We start from the raw sequence: 21382 nt of genomic DNA on the forward strand, positions 1-21382 counted from the left end.
TTTATTATAGGTCAGATAAATCTTGTTATGATCAAATTACCCTCATACATCGTCATGCGTTAATGCATGTGAGGAGGTATATTTTCAACATTATAAGGATAGTTTAGTTGGAAAAAATTATTTGATCTGTAATAAGTCAATTGAGGGTAAATATCAATTACATTCAGTTTTTCTGTTAATATCAAAAAATTCAGTGAATTTTGACTAATGAATGTATAAATTCTAGGAGGTTTAGATGTAATTACACCAAACTTTAGAAAAAATGAGTGTAATTATCTATAATAGTAATAATAAAAAAATCTATAGTAGTAATAATAATAAAAAGGAATCTAAAAGAGAAGAAAAAAGGGGGGGTGGGGGGAGAAAAAGGTCAAAGCTGGAGGTGAAATCAGTCAACCAACCAGATGATTACGGTGGAGCCTACCACACGCGATCCCTGCACCCTCTTTTCTTGATCTTTTTCACCACCACTTTCTCCTCTCTCTCTCTCTCTCGCTCGCTCGCTCGCATTTCTTCGCTCTCATTTTGTTGATTCATTTGCGCGCGATTTCTCGAAGATGGCGAACGAAAATGGTGGCGATGGTGATTCAGACAAACAGTTGAAAACGTGCGCTGTATTGGGTGGCAGGGGATTTGTAGGCAGCGTCTTGGTGGAGATGCTGTTGAGAATTGGCAATTGGATCGTCCGAGTCGCCGATACCGCTAAGACTCCCGAGCTCAAACCCTCCGAGTCGGTTCTTGCCGACGCCTTGGCCTCCGGCCGTGCTGCTTATTTCCAGGTTGATGTTCGCCATACATCGCAAATCATCCAAGGTATTTGACAACGCGTTTTATTTAATTGTGAATTTGAACGAGGGTTACTAATGTGGTATTGAGAATGTTTAAGATGTCTATAGATTTATACTGCTCACGGGCGAGTATGCGTTTTATTAGTGAAGTAATTGATTACATCATTACGTCAATATTTGAATAAGATTTCAATAATTAGTTCAATACAGCCGTTGGTCATGTAATTATACTAGGTAATGAGATAAGAATGCTCATCTCAATGACAAATGAGGCACGTAGTTACATGTTTGGAGATATTTGAACCTAATATTGCATGATTGTAAAGTACGGGGCTTCACTGACGAGTTTCTTTAATATGTGCATCAGTTAAATGCTTGTCTGTTTGGGTGTGTTCTTGATGGTGTTGGATTTTCATCTTGGTTTGATTGAATTTCCACGAGAAATATACTGTCTTTCCCTGAACATCATATGTTTTTCTGACAATATCGAGTTATCAGTTTATCTTTTCAAGGTGAATCAATAGCGTATGGTGTATTCTTGTCTGTGGGTGTTTGCCATCTATAATTCTTGCATGAATTGTATTTGACATGAACAACAAAAAATTAGCTGATTAACTTTAAAGCATGGTAAAATTATAACAGCAGAGCACTTCCAATTGTAGGTATTTGTGAAGTTCATTTTTATGACTTTCCAATTTGCAGATTCTTGAAGTATATATATAATCTATAACCTGGTGATTTTTCATGATATCCCCATGTGCTGTCAGGATAAGTTATTTTTCAGTTAATCTGAATACAGATACACTGTTGGTTTTTATTTGTTTATTTTTTTGGGTTATATTGGGAAGATCTGTGACATGGGTTTACTTTTTCTTTTTTCTTAACTAAACTACTTATTTTGTCCCTAGAAACACCAAAAGGCATTCTAGCATTCAGCTATATGAACTTATTGGCCAGCTTACGTTTACCTTTCCATCTTATGTTTATATCATATCATAAGACTTGGTAGTACAAGGGAAAGGGAGAAATAGCATGGAGCGCCATAAATTTTTGTGTAGAGTAAGGATGTGACTTTTTTTAAACAATTTTCCCAGGTCATCTACAAATATATTCTTTTCGGTTGGATTAATGGAATTCATCTTAATAAACCCACTTGAATTCTCATGAGAAGCCTTAGCTATTTATAGCTTGCAAGCCATCCGTAAAACTTGAAAGCACCTTTTTCAAATTTTGTTTTTAATTCTAAGGAGAACAGAAGAAAAGGAAAAGAATCAATAGGTCTTAGATTGAAATTATACTTGTAATTTGCTTCCACAAGCGGTGTAGTGTGTTTGGACTTTGGAACAGCTTCCAGATAAGATGCTGCCTCTTGCTGTACATAAATATTTAGGCTTATATTGAAAATAAAAAGTGTAATTATATTTATCAGAAACCGTCGACATATAGATTGTGCGTAGCAATCTACATGTAGCAATCTAGTTAAAGATGCTTCTCAAGCTGAAAAGGTATGCTTTTGAGGATGGTTAACAAGATATCTTTTGGAAGCTTTAATTATTTAACATTTGTATTTTTTATGCATTCAGTGCAAAAAACTCATTTAAGATGCAGCGCTGCCTTGCCTATACCTCGTATGCTGTTTTTATTTGATTCACTGGTTCTACTTGTTTTCTCTGGATTGCACACTTGGTTTCCAATCTAGTAATATATTCCTTGCTATGCCCTCTTTTTACTTCGAGAATTAGATTTTTTTTCCCTCTGGAAATTGCGTGGTAATATTATGTTCTTTCTCTGCAGCTGTTGAAGGTGTTTCAGTTGTATTTTATTTCGACTCTATGGATTCATTCCCCCCAGACTTCTATTTTTGTTACAACATCATTGTTCAAGGTAATTTTTGTCGCTGTGCATGATATAAGATGAATTGAAGTGCTATATTGCATTTCGTCCTGTAGTAATCTCCTTATTGCCTCAATTCTCAGGTGCAAAAAATGTAATCAATGCTTGTCGTGAATGCAACGTTAAACATCTAATTTACAACAGTTCCGCTGATGTTGTTTTCGATGATGGCCATGATATACATAATGGGGATGAATCTTTGCCATATTCTGGCCGAGTACGTGTCAGACTAAAAGCCTGAGGTAGCTTTCTCTTTCTCCATCTGTCAATAATATCCTAACCTCTCTCTCTCTCTCTCTGCATGCTATCCTACAGGTTTGGGACATGGTCACTGACCTTAAGACTCAAGCAGAGGCACTGATCTTATTTGCGAATGATATTGGTGGTGTTTTAACATGTGCACTTCGGCCTTGCAATGTATTTGGACCTGGAGATAAACAACTCTTACCTTTGCTGGTGAATATGGCAAAATCCACCTGGGTTAAGGTAAGCTACTTTATGAACTCATAATTATGTTTGCACATGATCTATCTTTTCTTCTGAGTGTTATATTAGTTAGCTTTCATATGTTAATCTTGTGGATAGATTACCATTTACTGGCAGCAACATGTTCCATGCTATTGTAGCTAGTCCCATTTGGAAAACCCTCTGCCTTTTCGTTGGAAAGGGATTATTGTAATGTATAAGATCTGAATGTTGTTGCTTTCCTACGCAATTATTTATTTCTTGCATTACCAGTTAAGTTAGTTATGTACTTTTTGAATTAGTAATAGGCTTTCTCATTTCAGTTTATTATAGGAAGTGGAAAAAATCTATCCGACTTCACCTATGTGGATAATGTTGCCCATGCTCATATCTGTGCTGAAGAATCTCTAAGTTCTCAGAAGGGTTCTGTTTCTGGAAAGGTATTCTTAAAATCCAAGCTGCTCCTTTTTTGCTGTCTATTACTTTCAGTTTTTGTGAAATAACATCTTTGACTGAAATTTTTGTAGGTGTTTTTTATAACTAATCTGGAGCCAATGGAGTTCTGGGAGTTTGCATCTCTTTTATTGGAGGGCTTAGGCTACCAGAGGTATCCAAAATCTTCCACTGTTGTTCGATTGTATCTGCACTAGAAACAAATAGTTCATGTAATTGATGTGTGTTTTGCATGTCCATAGTTAATTTGATGTATAATTATGATTTTGTCATCATTGTGCACTTTAAAGTCTGAATCTTAATCCTGGGAAGTAATTGATGAAAACAAAATTATGTCGATGTATTTATGCTCCACCATCATAGTTAATGACTCATAGCGTTTGTGCTCTTAACTCTGGGAGTGGATGGAAGAGTGTGGAGAATTATTTCAGTCACAAATTTCTTTATGAAGTATTGATTTCTAATTTTCATCTTGTAATTCTCTGCTTCTCAACTATCCATACTTACATATAACGTATATACATGTATATGCATACATTCTTTTAATCATTGTTTGGGCAACTGGGATCGAGGACCTTAAGATATTGCACATCCTGCAATTTGTTTTCTCTCATTATTTCCTAAGTGATTGGAACTTTAGATATTGCACTTCTCCCAATTCCCTATGTGAGATGCAAGTCTCATATCTTGCAGTTAGGATCCTATAAGTATCACTATCTACAAGAAACACCAAATCATACAAGGGTACGAGTTTTACTAGAAAAATGAATGCTCATCCAAAGTTACCAAGAGTGCATTCGTCAAACTTTCTTTGAAGATTTTCCAACAAAATTTGAACAATTTAGAGTATTTCATGGATCAAATCATAAATATAGTTACATTCAAACTTAATGTTAATTCTTGCAAAACTTGATTAGATCCCACCTTAGGCTTCTGACACATTGACCCATCCTGTTTTCATTTTAACTAAAAGAATACAAGTGACACATCAAAACTTGGAGTCCTTATCATTGGACAGGATAATCCCTACAATCTATTACATCAAAGTTCAATCTTGAATTTTTCGTAAGTGAACAGTAATCCAAATGTACTCTCATACACAACAAATTGAGAGAGTGCATGAACACAACCAAGTGTGACATAGAGGCACTAAGAATTTCACTTGAAGCACAAAGCTGATATCCATTTGTCCTTCCCTTCACCTTCACCAAGATTTTGACGTAATTTTTCCATCGTGTGCCCTGGGTGTAGCCACCTCATTGATCTTTTCTGGCTTTTATTCTACTTCTATCAAATAAGTGACAACATTATGAGTTTTCAGTTAAATATTATATTACTGTTTAGCCCTTCTAATTAATGTCCTAGCGTGGTATTCCCACACCTTTTTCTTATTTCACTAGAAAGGTTAATTTCACCAAAATCCTCTTCAAAAGTATGAAATTACAAAGGTTGCATTTTGGATACAAGGATTTGAAATTATGGATTTCAAATTCTTTTCAGACAGAGTCATTTGAAAATCTTTGTCCAAATCCTTCCCTCAAATTCAAATCTATCAATCCAAATGCACCTTGAGAGATTTTGAAATTAACTTGCTCTGTTCCGGAAATACTCTATTTGTTAACCCGCACAAAAAAGTGAAGCTATCATTTTACGTTAATTTAAAAAATAAAATATAATTAAACAATAAGTTTGTTAAATGATCATTGTGCTTTTTGATGTATTTGTAATATTTATATTTGGAAGGGATGAAATTGAATTAATTGAAGTGAGAAGCAAAAATATTCTAATACAGACTTTTTCAGTTATCATTATGACTTAGCCTTGGGCCATGACAATACAAGACTAAATATGACAAGTAGTAGGATAATGAGCTAATCCTTACTGAACCTTGAAATCTTGATGCCAAATGCCTTTTAAATTCTTTTGAAATTATCCTGCAATAATTATTGATAAAAAGAATATCTATGTTTTGGCAATTCCACCCTAAAGCAAACAAATTACTTATATAATATCATTTTGTAAAATGCTAAATGTACATATAAATCAACCATGTGTCGGAACTTTAATATGAATTAGTGGAATGGGCATTCTTTAAGTTTTATTTCTTTCATTATGTTTATATTTTATTGTGCAGGAATCTGAGGTATATGTTCTTATTATTCTATATGTAATTAATTATGATGTGATTTTTCTATGTAAATAATAAAGGGTGTTTATGTAAAGTTTTATGCTTTCTTAAGAGGATGTTAGATTTTTTTTTTTTTTTATTGATAGGTGGTGTGTTATAAATTCATAGCAAGTATTTTATCTATTTACCCTTTTAATTATATACCATTAATTACACAGTTTTTGGGTTGATGAGGGGTATAATTAAAATCTCTTTAGTATTTTTGGTCCAAAACTCTCACAGCAGTGGTCTGATTGATTGCAAGCGGATTATTTTCAAAAGGGATGTTAGTATAACTTTTGAAGTAACTTCCAAAGTTTCTTGGGACAAAGTGTAGTTTCATATTTTCAAGGAGGATCTAGGTGTAATTCACCCTCAATTAAATGCAAAATTTAAATAATTTAATTATTTTAATACTCAATTTAATAAATATACAAACAATTGTCAGGTGTTACAGTCAGTTTCTTAAGGAAGAAATATTTAAGCAGTAAGAGTGGACATTAGTATCTTCTATTACCAGTCCCATGGAAAGTTCTGCAAGAGAAATTCCACCATGCCTGAAAAGATCAGGTGCAAGACCTCAGGAGATCTGTTTTGTGTGCAAAAATCATTGGTGGTATTTCAAGGGCATGTTTTCTATGTCAAAGCCTTCGCATATTTGGCAAGTTATGATTTTCTGAGTGAATGACTAAAGATGAAAATGAGAAGCAATTTCGAAGTGTTAATGAGGAAACATGATTTCACATTTCCTTAATATGTTTCTGACCTTGATTTTTCCCATGCATTCTCTTCTTCCTTTTCTTCTTTAGTTATTTATTGGTAATACAGGTCTTATCTCCTCAAACCCCTAATGAATTATGTAGGGTTTTGTATTTCCGCTGTCTTTCCTGTTCTCCATTGTCCACAATGATAAACTTGTACTATAGGGTACATTATTTTCGTTGCATTTTTTTATTTCCAGTAAGTAGTCACTCAATGGACCCTTTTCACCTGCACTTGGGCTGCAGCTGATAGAATTTTCTAATTGTTTGTTGATTTGTATGTTTTACATGTCTGATTGCAGGCCTGTCACCAGTCTCCCTGCTTGGGCCACTCATTTTGTCGTTCTTATTATAAAATTGCTGCATATGAAGTCAGATACCAGAAAGCTTGACCCATTTGTCTCTGTTTACAATGTTGCTAGTTTAGCTTTGCGCACAAGGACGTTTAGTTGTTCCGCTGCTGAGAAACACATTCGTTACTCACCAATTGTTTCGATGGAAGTAAGTTTCAGACCAGTTGTTTCTATGGACCTTTTCCTAGGCAAAGACCTATTTATAATAATTTCTTGTGCTCTCTTCTGGTGTACCTATGAAAGCAGAGGTCAATCTCTTTCTTAGTTTGATCATAGTTTGAGCCTCAAACTATGGAATGTAGTAATTGTGAAAATTATGCTTGGTGTTATTTAGTTAAATGCCAAACTAAGACAAGTTTACATCACTGTTCTACAGTAAAGTGATGTTAATTGAAGCAGCGATGAATAATTATGAACCTAAATACAACTCAAAGATGAATCGTATACTGGGTTAACCTACTTGTAGAAATTACAAATGCCTACTATGACTGTGTGGCAGGTTCCCTTGTCATTCCAATTTGTTGAGATGTGCTTGACTTCTCTCCTTGTGGATGAATTGACTGTGGCTGGTACAAATGCTTCTGACTGTCGCAAGAAAGAAGTGTGCGTAGGACAGATACATCTTTATTGAAACAGATGCTGTATATTGGTTTCATTCATCTGAAATTGGAGTTGCTGTTGGTCTTGAGAAAATGCCTGACATAAGATGTAGACTGGGACTGGGTATCAGAGTTGCTCTATGTGTGTTCGGAGGGACTATAATGATGGTGCTTGTTCGAGTAACTTCTTATAAAACTGTACACTACCACTATTATTAGATCCTAGGTTTCCAGTGTAATAGGCACTTGCAGGATTTATTCTTTATTACTGTAGTTTAATTCTAGGTTCACCATTAACAATTCAATTTGCATCAGTAAGAGCCCTCTTTCAGCCGAATGTTTTTGTTGTCTCAGTGATGCCCTAGAAAATTAATTGGCAGACCTCCTTTCTTTCTAGAGAAGTAAAATCTGTTATAATTTTTTTTGAAAGTAAAGTTTAGTTCCATGGCGAGATGAGGTAGTCTACATTTTGTGAGCTTAAACAGACTGAAAAGGAAAATTTTGGGGATTTTTTGTCTGCTCAAGGGGACTAACTAGTGACCTTCAACATCTGAACCACTATAGTATATCGGCCTTTTTATTGTTGTAGGTCGTTTATTTTTCTCATAAAATGTTTCCAGTTCTAGGATGTTATGGCTATCCACCTGTTTCGCAAAATAGAGCTTTTCCGGCTGTTGTATGGTTTCTGTTGTCTCATCTGCGTTGTGGTTTGTGGAGTGAATAGACATCATTTTTCCACTGACTTGATAAATTTGCATGCCTAAGTCTGAGTAGATTTACATACTAGATATATGTGTTAAAGCAGAGGCTGTTGTTTGACGCAGGAGGCTGTGGAATCAACTGTTGATTCATACTCTCATCTAGCAGTGGACTCGCCTTTCATGATATGTAAGGACTCCAATGAACCGTCGAAAGTGGAGAAGCTGTTAGGCAGTGGAAAAGGTTAGTTAACAGTTCCAGTTTGTGGTACTACAATGTATTTGCCAACCATCTTGTTTTAAATATAAAAATTGCAGTTTATCTCACTGTTCAAGTGCTTAGTTGAGGATTGGAACTTGAATCCGTTGCTGGATGAACGAGCTTGTTATCCAGCATATCTCTTCGTAGTGTTTATGACTAGATTGATGAGCTGAATCTCTATCTGAGTAGCTAATGTAAGGCCTTTGGACTCACCCATAGGCTGATACAAACTATCTCCACTTTCCTAGTCTGTGTTTTCATTTGGTTGAATTTGTGCCTAATGCAACTTACCCCTCTATCTTTTCTCACCCACACTCAGATTCACTCACTCTCTTAAACTGAACAAACACATACCCCTCTCCCTCGGGCACACACACACATGTAGATATGTATATATTACCTATGTGTATCTATGGTTTGATGTTGTAGAAAAGAGTGACTGAGTAATGTTTTCTTGTTTTATTCCCCATGTAACACTATACTATTTTACTGCAGTTGCAGATTTATTGCTGTGGAGAGACGAGAAGAAAACCTTTCTTTGTTTCTTTTTTCTTGCTTTTCTGTATCACTGGTTTTTCCTCTCTGGGAGAACTTTTATCTCATCTGTCGCTAAGCTGCTTCTGCTGATCATTGTGTTACTTTGTGGGCATTACATACTACCATTGACTGGGTAAGTCGGTTCCTGAAAATTTCCATGATATAATTTATCCATAGCATTGTCCTTTTTCAGCTTTTAATACTTTGTTTTACAACTTTCTTCTCTCATGGATGGGGCTATTCCGTGCTCAATCTTTTTACTGTCCTTTCAGTTACTTTTATAGTTTTATGTGATTCTGCAGCAACCTCCATGCTATGTAGTCTTTATTTCGGTTTCTGATATTGCGCTGTTTTCTGAAGTCAACAGCTACTATCTGATTTACTAGCAGCACTATTCTTAACTATGAGTAAAACCCGTATAATTATTATGGATACTGTGAGCACTGAGCAGATAATATTTCTTCCTTTTCAATTCTCCTTGTAACTCAAGTATTTTATAAAATTAATCACATTTTCTGCAGATATGAATCCAGTATTCCTAGAATACCATCTTCATGTTTTGAGATCTCGGAAGTTGATATGCGAAATTCTTTTTTCACCATAAGATGCATGTGGAATAAGCTGGATTCTCTAACAAAATCATTGGCTCAAGGAGAAGATTGGTGTACCTTCTTAAAGGTAAATATTACTGAAACTTGTTCTAATTTGAGAAGTTTGCTTGGTGCGAATTAACTAGAACTCCCTCTTTGGTTTCTCTCTGTGTTGCAAATATGGGGCAATATGATGATGTCTCCTCTAAAGATCAGATATTAGATGAGTGTAATGTAACCTTATCTGAATATTATGATCTTTTTTGTTTTCAAATTTGACTTTAAGAATGAACTACTTGTAAGTTCAGTGTTTGGTTGACTTATATCTCAGAGTTTTCCTGTGCATCACTTCCTCGTGATGGTTTCTTGTTTGGTTGCTTCTTAGGGTTTGAACTGGAGAAATCCGTGGACTCATACATTCTTTGTACTGATTTGACGGACAACGCTCCTATATGTATCTTAGTTAGAATTTTGAAAATTTGCTTCTTGTTCAAACACGGAGCAGGATATCTCCTTATGCAACAAATTGTTGGAAGTGTCAGTTCATGCCTTGTACCATTTAGTCCTTGGATCTGCATATGGATGCACGAAATTTCTAATTCTGATTTTTCTAATGAAATAATGTTTCTAAATACTACCTTAACTCAAAATGCTACCTTTGGATGTTACCTATTGTAACCATTACTTTTGAGGGTGAAATGTAAAGGTTTAATGATATTCTCACTTCAGCTAAGGAATTCTAAAGAGTGTTGCGAGGATTTAGTGATAATCAGGAGGAAGTTTTAAGATGTTGAAGAAGATGGAGGAGAGATATAATTTTATACATTATTCCTTGCCTAATAAACATACACTACTGTATTTTCAACTGAACATATAGTTTATGACGACATAAAATTTGCTTAGGAGCTGGTTTAGCTATTTTAAAAGTAATCCCTGGTTAGAAATTTATTTTGAACTTACCCCAACATGATATGACTACTTACCAGACTGTCAGAGATACAATGAAAGGACTATAGGTGCAAGGAATATGGGTAGCACTGTGAAGGGATGCCTCATTTGATTTTTGCTAGGAATTAAAAAAGGTCAATATGGTTTTGAAAATGTGGAGACTTAGTCTTTCTTATTTTTATAGTTTGGTAATATAGTCTTCTGACCGTGCTGTTTGGGTTTTCTAACAGATGCAACTTGGAGGAAAGTTTTGATAATTTTAAGAGAGGGAGGTTAGAATCAGTAATTGTAATTTAGGTATTTCCTAAGAAGATGGTTGTAAATAACAAAAAACTGGAATTAGACAAGAGAAATCAAAATTCAAATTAATGTCAATACAGCATTTGTTGTGTGGCATTTGTTTCTTTTTTGGCCCCAGGTATCTCAAAAGTGACATTATTCTGAGACTATGCTCACATGGGATACACATACTGTTGCTACTTGTAGGGTTTTTAAATGCTTGTAATTAGTGGTCCGTGCAAGATTTTGGGCCACCTCATATTGTTTGCACATATTGTTCTGAAGTACTTTGACAAGAATGTTGATCTTATTTTGACTGTTCTATTCTTTGCTTTAAGAACTTTTTTTTGTAGTTTCTCTTTGAGATACTGAAACACTTGTTGGTTGTTCGGAAATCTGAATTGTGAATATGAAAGTAAATTTGTAAATGAGGCTCTAGATTCCAGAAGTGATCAATTATGTAGGAAATATAGTTTCTGCTTCTCATGATGTTTGCTGTGCGCCCCACTTGACTATAGCTGTTCTTTATCCATATGTACTGAGTTACGGTTGAGTTTCCAGTTAATTGTGTTGTACAAACCACATTGTTCTGAAGTTTATGCTCAAAACATTTTCACACAAGTGAGTTTAGTTATATCTTCAAAAAGATGTTGATCCGTACACTTCCTTTTTTTTTTTAATTCTTTGAGCTTGCATATAGAATCAATACTAGTGCCAAATTTGGTTTGTCCCCCCACCTTGATATTGATCCTGTGGGAGTTTCCATGTCACATGTGATACAACATTAAAGAAGGAATCAAGTAACTGATTTTATTACACTCACTAGTTTCTTTGTGATATTGGTTTTGACAGATCTAACTTGCTTTTTTTAAATCTCAAACAGGCATCAATTTTTCTGTATTTCTTTAAGTTGATTGTTCCCCCGCACTTCACCGTTGCTGTTGGTTTAGGTACGAAGTAATTATTGTTAATTGGCTAGTTTTGCTTTTGATGTTCATATGATTGTTTCTTATTGTGGTTAAACAATTGCAGGTTTAATCCTTTCTTTCAGTTTGTGTTTTGTATACGAGCAATACGAGGAGAGAATTGATGTGATAGCAAGTGTTGTATTGACCGTTGCTGAGAGGGTCTTGATGTTGTTTGTTAGGAAACTGCCAATGTCTTCGAGCTCAGTTTCCTTTGACTGTAAGCCTTTGGTGGAGAACGAATCTAGCCAACATCTATTGTTAGACAGTCGGCAATGAGAGCTATGGCAATCCAACTTTCCTTGTAACTTTTGTAATACTATAACCTCTGTAGATATGTATGTTAGCTTCTGTAGTTTACGAGGACATACCATTCATACGCTTAAGAGTTGCTTCCATACTTGATGAAAGGTGCTAGTAAGATACAGCTTCTGAATTGTTGGTATCATTTCTGATGAGAAGGTAGAACATTGCCGTGTCACATTCTGTTTTGACGACATTATCATGAGAAGGTTTTCTTACAGTGTCAGATATCACTTTACAGAAGCATGGGAGCTGTATTTGAGATTCTCACCTACCATCAGTACTTGGTCTGGTGTTCATCTTTCTTATCCGTTTTCACTGGAGAGAGAGAGAGAGAGAGAGACTTAATTTCACATGTTAATATACGCTGGGATAGTATTAGTTTGGGATTATACATAGACTGCAGACAGCAGTTAATCGTGGATCTAAAGTTGTATAACTGAAGAAAGACAAAAGGAAAATTACAAATATCAATAACCACGCATAGAAAATCATGGATTGTAAAATGGGAGTATGTGAAAGAAGAAAGAATGGAAGACAGGCGCATTCTGGAGTGAGAAAAACTGAAAATTTTATGGATGATGGATGAGTCTGTAGGCCTCTAGTACAAGTCGTCCATGCCCTTATAACTTTTAGAGAGTAAAAGACCAGAGCAGAGTGGAAAATGATACCCTACACATTGTTGCCATGAAAATATCATTATCATGAAAAATATGGTTAAAATCAATTGTACTATGATAGTCATCATCTTTCTTTTCATACATCAAATTTCTGACTTTTAATCGCATATTATAATTGACACACCAATTGATGCAACCTTTGTGTTGCCAAATGGTTACACATCTTATTATGAATTAATGACCAAATATTCCAATTTCCTTCACATCCAGAGGGTAAATTACATTTTTGGTCCCATAAGTGGATTCAATTCCAATTTTAGTCCCATACTAAGGGCAATTCGCACATTTGGTCCCGTAAGTGGATTTTTTTTCCAATTTCAATCCCGGTTGGGGATTTCCGTTAAAACTTGACGCCTGTTGTTGAAATTCGTTAGGTGCTGTTAAGTATGGAGGGAAAACGTGGAGAATTGGAGAGAAAATCAACAACTTGGTGGAAAATTACACTATACCCTCTTCCTTCTATTTAAGTCTCATTTCTTCATTTCTCTCTTGCATTTAGTAGAAAATCTTCCTTCTATTTAAGTCTCATTTCTTCATTTCTCTCTTGCATTTAGTAGAAAAAAATCTCTCAAAATATGACTGCTAATAGAGAAAATTTTTGTCATTGTGGAAGGCTTGCGATTTTGAAAACCTCATGGACCGACGACAAATCTGGGTCCATTTAAAGGGTGTTGTTAACCATAACATAATATTACGTACAAAATTACATATTGCCGATTACAAAACAACATAATGATAGAGTAAAAAATACAGATTACATATCCTAAAATAGCAACCTAATATTGCCAAATACAAGAAAAATTGGATAAATATACTCCAATGAAAATTGACAAAGACTCAACCAAAGCAATATTTAAACAACATCATAAGCCAAGATACAACCAAAAAGTAAACTAAAATAGTTTGTCTTCGTTGCATCTATGGAATTTTGTCCTCCATTCTATTCAGTTTTCGAAGCAATTCGGGTATGATAACCTTTGCCCTTGCACACATCGGCGGATCTTCCCAATGAAAAAAACCACATCCGTTTCTTTTTTTCATACACCCAAAAAACCTCCTACCTGGGTTGTCGTCGATCCATGAGGTTTTCAAAATCGCAAGCGTTCCATAATGAAAAAAATTTTCTCTATTAGCAGCCATATTTTGAGAGATTTTTTCTACTAAATGCAAGAAAGAATTGAAGAAATGGGACTTAAATAGAAGGAAGAGGGTATAGTATAATTTCCCACCAAGTTGTTGATTTTCCCTCCAATTCTCCATGTTTTTCCTCCATATTTAACAGCACCTAACGGATTTCAGCAGCAGGCGTCAAGTTTTAACGGAAATCCCCAACCGGGACTGAAATTAGAAAAAAAATCTACTTACAGGACCAAATGTGCGAATTGCCCTTAGTATGGGACTAAAATTGGAATTGAGTCCACTTATGGGACCAAAATGTAATTTACCCACATCCAGATGATGCACATATTTAACAGAACCTTCATAGTTGTCTTTCGAAGGTTGGGTGTTTCATCACCATAATTATACCACCATTGAGCTAAATAAAAATTTTATTTAAATGTCACGTGAATTTTCAATTATTGAACATATAAAAGTACTTAGAATCATTAATACTCGAAAGAGATGTAGATACTGCTTTTGTTGCAAGTGGAGTTTCGAGTTCTCCCAATTTATCAATAATTGTCTTTATCTACAATTAATAGAAGTATACACATTTGATGACAAATTATTTTTTATATATGTTGAAATATATAACTTCTTAATACCTCATTCATTGCATTGGCTTGAACAATTAAGTCCGAATAGATTCTTAAATCACTGTATTTACTCTTTGTCTAACCTCCCAGTGATAAATAAACAAGTGTTTGTGTATTGAAGAATTGAATTGAAGAAATAAACTAAAAGAAAAATAAAACATTAAATTGAAACAGTATTTTACTTCATTTAAGAAAAATAATAAACAAAACTTAAAAGTTATCTGCTGCATGCAAGTGCCTATGTAATTGCTGATAACATCCATCATCAAGAATCCCCAGTATTTCTCTTACTTTCTGACACTTGCTTTTATGGTCATTTTTGCTTTATCCATTGCTTCATATATAATACTAATGCATACCAAATTTTTGGCCATACCATAAAGTCGTAGGATCTTCGAGAAAAATTTCAAAATTAACGGGACTAACCCTACAAAATAAAGGTTTAGTACTTTGATGTTTAAATTAGTAATGATTTTACTGAAAAAGAGTAAAGAAAACTTGAATAAAAATATGAATAATAATATAGAATAATGATAAATTGTATATATTCATGTGCAGTGCAAAATATAAGCTCAAAACAGTTTAAAACCCAAAAGAGAAATGAGAGAATAAGTGAGAGTTTTGAGAGTGAGGGTTTGATGCTATAAAATGATTGCACAATACTCTATTGAGATACATCAGGTTGATTGAGCCTTGTCAGGTTCGCCTGAAAATTCGGGAATCTGTTACTCATGGATTCTCAACTCATTTCTCGTTGATCTATTAGGAGCCAACTAAAGATATTTTAGGATGACGCCCCCTGATGTGTTTGCAAATTATATGACGTGTTTGTTTAGCTATATAATAACGTGTTTGGCTGGAATGTGCTTGTATCTTGGGCGTACCAATTCAGTAAAGTAGGAGGTAAGCTTGTGGGTCTTGCCTCCCTACTGGTGGGCTAGCTGGGTTCGCATCCAGCTAGGCTGATCTACCTTTCTTATGGTCTCGATCCAAGAGTTTTACGAGGCATTATCATTCTCCCCCACTCTAGGAGTACAAACCGTAGAGCTGGAATGCTGGAGTAGGTAAGATCGTATGAAGAATAAAAGAGAAAACAAAAGAGGAGAAAGTTTTTCCCGCTTGTGTTGTCAGTAGGGCAAATCCTACAGGGTTAGCTAAGGAGAAACAAGTTGGATTCCCTCCTTTTTTTTTCGCAGAGATGCCTTTCAAATTCAAATCGTATCTGTAGAAAAAAAAAAAAAAAAGAAAGAGTTATGAGTAGTAATGATTAAAGCTACCAAGTCCTTAGCTAATAGGACTGTTGGGGCAAAGCAGCATATTTAAGGCATCTTCGTTTTCAGCATTTTCACACCATTCTCGCATTAAGGTAAGTTTCCTATTTCTTTCTTCTTTTCTTCTTCGTTCAAAGGTAAGGTTTTCTAACCCTTTCACTATTTTTTTGCAGTCCCCACAATATCGTTCTTTATTTATTTATTTATTTTTCTCTAGATCCTACTACTTTTCTACCTCTTAGGTATGCTCTTTTTCCCTTATTCGTTTTAGTTTAATCATGTTAGAGGGGGTATGGTGAGCGTGCAGTAGAGGATTTTTTTTATTGTTCTAACCTCTCTATTGGTGGAGTATGAGGAGCAACCTTACATTTCCCATTCTAGCGGGGAAGAGGTGAGTAATAGGAAGAAGACATTCAAAGAGGAGTTAGAGAGGAGAAGGACGGAGGATATGGTAGTTGTCTCCAGTGCTGAATCATTTAGGGTTTTTCTATCCTGCCTGAGAGAGGAAGACATAGGAGAAATTAGGTCAAGGTTTTGGATACCTGATGAATTCCTGATTTGCATTCCTATTTCTGTTGAATGCATTATTCTCCTCCCAATGCTTTTGATAGCTTCTACATGGCCCAAATAAAAGTTGGGCTGCAGTTTTCAGTTCCTCCCTTCTTCGCAGAGGTATCTACCTTGTTCAATGTTTCGTTGAATCAATTGGTGCCCAAATATTTCATTATGATAGCTAGCTTTTATATCTTGGTTAGGAATTTGGGCGAGATCCCCTCGCCTGCTCAATTTCCTTCTTTCTTCATGTTGAAGAAGGCGAGTCCTAGTATGTTCTAGTTTACTAGTAAGGGAATGCCCAGTTTCTTCCATTTGAAACCACCATCAAAGAGTGGAAATACCATTACTTCTTCATAGCTTCCCCGATTCCCTGACGCTTTCCCATTACTTGGGTTTATATTGCCCCCTAAGCTCCCTATGCTGGTATAATCCCTTGAGTGTTTTTGTTAATATTGTTCCAGTAAAATTTTTAGTTTAAATGCGTGTAACGTGTTGATATACCCATGTTCCTTGTAGTCAATATGTTCAACTAGCTACTGCAAGATAATATTCTGACTGAAGGAAAGATTCCTAAAGTTGGCTCCTCCGCCAAAAATCCACCAGCGGAAAAAGTCCACCCCCGACTCCAGCTAGCTGGCCTTCATTGGGGTTTCAAAGGGAAAGCACCAGACGAATCATGTCTCTCCACATGCCAAGGGAGTTAAAGGATCAGCAGGTCCTTTGGCCCTTCCAAATCCTAAGCCTGTCACACAAGTTGGGACGCCTCGACTTATTTAGATGAAAGTTAAGAGGGAAAAGCTAGGTGTTGGTGAAGCCCAGTCACTGTTGCAAAAAAAATGCGAGAGAAGCGAAGTTGCCGAACTTTGGAAGGGAGCTCTTTCACCCTTGAATAGAGCCTATCTGGATGTTGTGCCTCGCCCTTAGGCCATGATCTTGTTGGCTCACATATTAGCAAGGTAAAAGAAAAAAAAAACTTGGTAGGATATTCTAATTTTCATATAACATGACATGTCCTTGATCTGCTTTGTAGGCTGCCTTACTAGCTAGAGGGATATTCAGCTGGCTTTAGCAAGGAGGACCAGCATAAGAAGAAGCCCAGAAGAAATTAGGGGAGTTGGAGAAGGAGGTGCGGGAGAAAGAACGCAAGCATGAGGCTAGTCTAGCTTAGCTAAGGTCTGAGATTAACAGCTTACTAGCGTTTGGAGCAAGCGATGTTGAAACTTCAAGATTACTCTTCTTTAGATGAGGGGAAGAATGTGTCGGAGGAGATGCGGTCTAGTAGGATGGCGAACTTCAAGAAGTCTTTTAAATTCCAACATTTGTTGTTAGATAGGGCTTAAAATACTACTACCATGGTTATCGTACATGCGCTTCCCAGTTTGTCGATGTGGGTTATCCTCCTCTTACTGCTTCCACCTCTTTCCTATATATCCATACTGGGCTGGCGGATGCTCTTGAGCCAGACGAAGAGGTGCCCTACAAGCTCAGAAGCTTGCTTCATGCTGCTTAGGAGGAAGAAGCTCTAGAAAATCTTGGGAATAGATGGTGGAAGATGTTTTCCTCTCAGGGTGTCCCTCCTACTAGTGGTGACAAAAAAGTGTTCCCGCTCCTGCTTTTCTTAAAATATATTTCTTTTTCAATGCTACCTCCTGCGTGAGGTTTGAAATGCCAATTTGTGGGCTCTGGATAGTAGTTTTGATGGCACAAGGTGCTTTTTGGATCCTATCTCCCCCCTTCTCTTCTTTATGAATGTTCTGGATATTTCTTTTTATGCAGTTATCCATTTTTTCGGTTTATTTTCTATGTTTGGGTGTTCCTGCAGGTTTATTCCAAACATTCTGTGGGATAGCACATTCCTATAAGTTTAAGCAAGTATATTCACTGCAGGTGTTTGAAGTAACTTTCGAGTAAGATGGGTATTTAGTTATATGTTTATCAGAGAATGCTTTTCTACACAAGTGCTAGGCCAAAAACTAGGCAAATAATCCTAAACCAAATGGGATAGTTTTTTGCTGCATCAAGCTCGCAAGTTTAAGCAACCTGTTTATAGGATACACTAGAACAATTATGACACTTAACCATAGTTAATTATTATAATTAATGACAAATAGTCGTAGCAAATAATTATTGACCACGGCTGCGTAACAAGTTTTAACTGTAGTTTTTGCAAGGGTGGCTAAAATATTTATAGTCATGGTAAATATTTTTACATGGATCTTAGGTATGGCAAATAATTTTTTCATGGTGGAAAAGCTAGTCATTTACTAAAGGTTTTAACCACAACCCCTAATATTATAACCAATAGTAATTTTTTTTCTAGTGATAGGAAATATTGACCTGCTTTGTCCAACTGATGCAAGAGTGTTTGTTCCTGTTGTTAGCGAGGAAGATATGATTTTGTTAGTAGGAAAGAATATGTCTGATAGTAAATGAGTAAAGCTAGAATGCAAGTAGTAAGTTAGCCTAAGTAGGTTTCATTAGCATTATGCTGAAATAGATTTGCCAATAGATGGCAGTAGGAAATTGAAGTGAGTGTGCCAGCTGGTAATGGCTTGTATGTTATGTATGCCAGCTGATGATGTCTGAGTTGGATGTGGGCGCCAACAAGGGGTGACTCATGTTACAACGTACATTAGCTAGTAGCATTTTACGTAAGTGCGTGCACCAACTAAGGGTGATTTACTGAAAGCGTGCATTAGATAGAGGCAACTTATGTAGAAACGTGCGCCAGTTGGTGGCTACTTACGTATGCATACCGGCTAGAGAATACTTATGTACAAATATGTGCCAACAACTTATTTGGAATTAACTAAAAGCTTAAATCCTAGCCTGTGAGTAACACAAGATGGGAAGCAAGAATTGTCTTTATGTGGGATAATGCATGATTACAAGGATAGCGAGCTACAAGTAAAGAGTAGGGTTTTTAGGAGTTAAACTTCATAAGGTTATAAGTATTCCACGCATAATTGATAAAGGCGTACGGCACGCCACAACGTAAAGGTGCCCTGGAGCCATGGTGTTGCATGCGTATTTTTAAATTATGGCGCAAATTTGCATAAATAATTATATATTCATACATTAATATATCTTTTAACTTCAATATTACACAAACAATTAAATATAAATATTAGAAATTATATTAATCATTATATCATCAAATAGATGTGTAAAACAACTAGTAAAGGTTTTTCTCTTCTTTTCTGTTTCTTTTTTTAATTTTTCTTTTACATTATTCTGTAACTTTTTTTAAAAAAATAAGTTAAAAGGTTAAAAGAAACCCTACTACATTTCTCTATTACTTTCTTTTAAATATTTATTCCCCTTTTTCTGTTCTTTTTTTTTCTTTTTTCTTTTTTTCTTCTGTGAAACCTGTTTTCCTAATTCTCTGAAATTCTAGTTTTGTGCAATAATCGCCGCAGCCACCAAAGTCCCAAATTGGTGTTATTGTAGAAACCCTAGCGCGGTGCAGCCTGCGCGAGCATACTTCGCCTAGACGCTTGTAGAAGGTGTGCCTTAGTGCGCCTCTGCGCCTTTCTGCCGCCATGATAAAGCCCAGAGCCATTTTCTAAAAATAGCGTTGGGCTTGCGCTTCTCGCACCTTGCGCTATAACTATGATTCTATGATCGAGAAAGTTTCCTACCATAAACGTCCTTCAGCTCAGATGCCCTAAATTTGATGACCTTAGTCACCTTGTAAGGTCCTTCCTAATTGGGAACTAGTTTTCCCATAGTCCGAGAGCACCAACTTGTTTGAGTACCAGGTCTCCCACTTGGAATTCCCTTCTTTTTACTCGTCAGTGTAGGCATTGATCACCTTTTTCTTGTATTTTTCTATGCGAGTGCAGGCATCTTATTGAACTTCTTCCACTAGGTCCAAGTTGGTCCATAGCAAGTTATCATTGAAGCAAATTGCGAAATAAGATAGGTAGGGAATGATTGAATGACTTGATGATTTGTTATATTGAGCAAGTAATATTTGTTGAAATCAATAATAAAGTAATTCTGCAATCAAAGTAATAGTCATAATTATTAAGTTTCGATATTTGTTCAACTCGTCCCTCGTTGTTAGAGTAATAGTCATAAGAATTAGTTGTATTTATGTTACTATGTATTTAACTTGCAATAATGAATTGTAGTAATTTAATTTTTTTGATGAATTTAAAATAATTATTAAATTTTGATAGGGCTAAGCCAATTTTCTGAATTTGCCACTATCCATTACATAATTACTTAATTAACTACACAAATTATGAAGATAACCTAAATTTAGTTTTCTAAACTAGCTTTATATGCACATTCGACCCATGTGTACAAAATATTTAAAAAAAATAACTAATTAAATATTGTTTACTATTTTCTTTTTGTAGGAGAACTAATAATATGCAAAGGATTGTAATAAAAAATAAATACTTTTGAAACATTATATTTGAAGCAGGGAAAAAAAGAAATTAATTAAAAATAAATAACTATTTGAACAATGTAGTTTTTTACCACTTGTAAATAATGAGAAAAATGTAGAAGTTAAAGTGTTCCTATTTTTTCAATTATAAAAAAATATATCTTCTCATCGTCCTATACCATTTTCATACAAATGTTCCTTCAACATGTAACTATAATTTATATTTTTTTTAAATATAGAAGAATAAATTTAAATATAATTTTAAATTTTAAAATACAAATAAAATATATTTATTTATTTTAAAAAGGATAATAATAAAATACTAAAATACTTATATTTTTTTTAACTTCTTATAATGGGAAAGGGAGGGGTGGGGTGGTTTGCAGGGGCTAGGAGTCTTTGTAGTTCAATAATCGATCGAAATAAAAAATTCATCATGTCGAACCAAAAAATTGGTTCGATATTCAATTTGGTTGCAAATTTTAGTCATGTTTATCAAACTGTACTGAATGCCAAAATATTATTTTTATATTTACCTTTTACATTCATATATTTTATATATTAACTATTTTATAAATTAATTTATTTAAACTTTAAAAAATAAATAAAAACATAATTACCATTTCTGGTACTTACTTTTTTCTCTTTTTATAATTTTA

General features: G+C 35.1%; 1 protein-coding gene across 2 annotated transcripts; it reads left to right on the forward strand.

The window, feature by feature from the left end:
- Positions 440-12239, forward strand: LOC105172010 (3beta-hydroxysteroid-dehydrogenase/decarboxylase). Of its 2 annotated transcripts, none has more exons than XM_011093332.2 (12): positions 440-813; positions 2583-2672; positions 2765-2898; positions 2997-3167; positions 3470-3586; positions 3674-3753; positions 6950-7028; positions 8304-8421; positions 8935-9109; positions 9498-9654; positions 11677-11743; positions 11826-12239. In XM_011093332.2, the coding sequence occupies exons 1-12, from the start codon at positions 558-560 to the stop codon at positions 12035-12037; spliced, it is 1656 nt and encodes a 551-aa protein (XP_011091634.1). In that variant the 5' UTR covers positions 440-557; the 3' UTR covers positions 12038-12239. The 2 variants fall into 2 exon arrangements, with proteins under 2 accessions (XP_011091634.1, XP_011091632.1); XM_011093330.2 differs by having other exon boundaries at positions 444-813; positions 6830-7028.

The sequence above is a fragment of the Sesamum indicum genome, linkage group LG10 (genome assembly GCF_000512975.1).
Source record: "Sesamum indicum cultivar Zhongzhi No. 13 linkage group LG10, S_indicum_v1.0, whole genome shotgun sequence".
In the NCBI taxonomy this organism is placed as follows: Eukaryota; Viridiplantae; Streptophyta; class Magnoliopsida; order Lamiales; family Pedaliaceae; genus Sesamum; species Sesamum indicum.

Coding starts and splice junctions, on each gene's coding strand:
- LOC105172010 (XM_011093330.2), top strand. CDS start 558: ATGGCGAACGAAAATGGTGGCGATGGTGATTCAGACAAACAGTTGAAA. Junction 3,168..3,469: donor CAAAATCCACCTGGGTTAAG/GTAAGCTACTTT, acceptor TTCTCATTTCAG/TTTATTATAGGAAGTGGAAA. Junction 3,754..6,829: donor GAGGGCTTAGGCTACCAGAG/GTATCCAAAATC, acceptor GTCTGATTGCAG/GCCTGTCACCAGTCTCCCTG.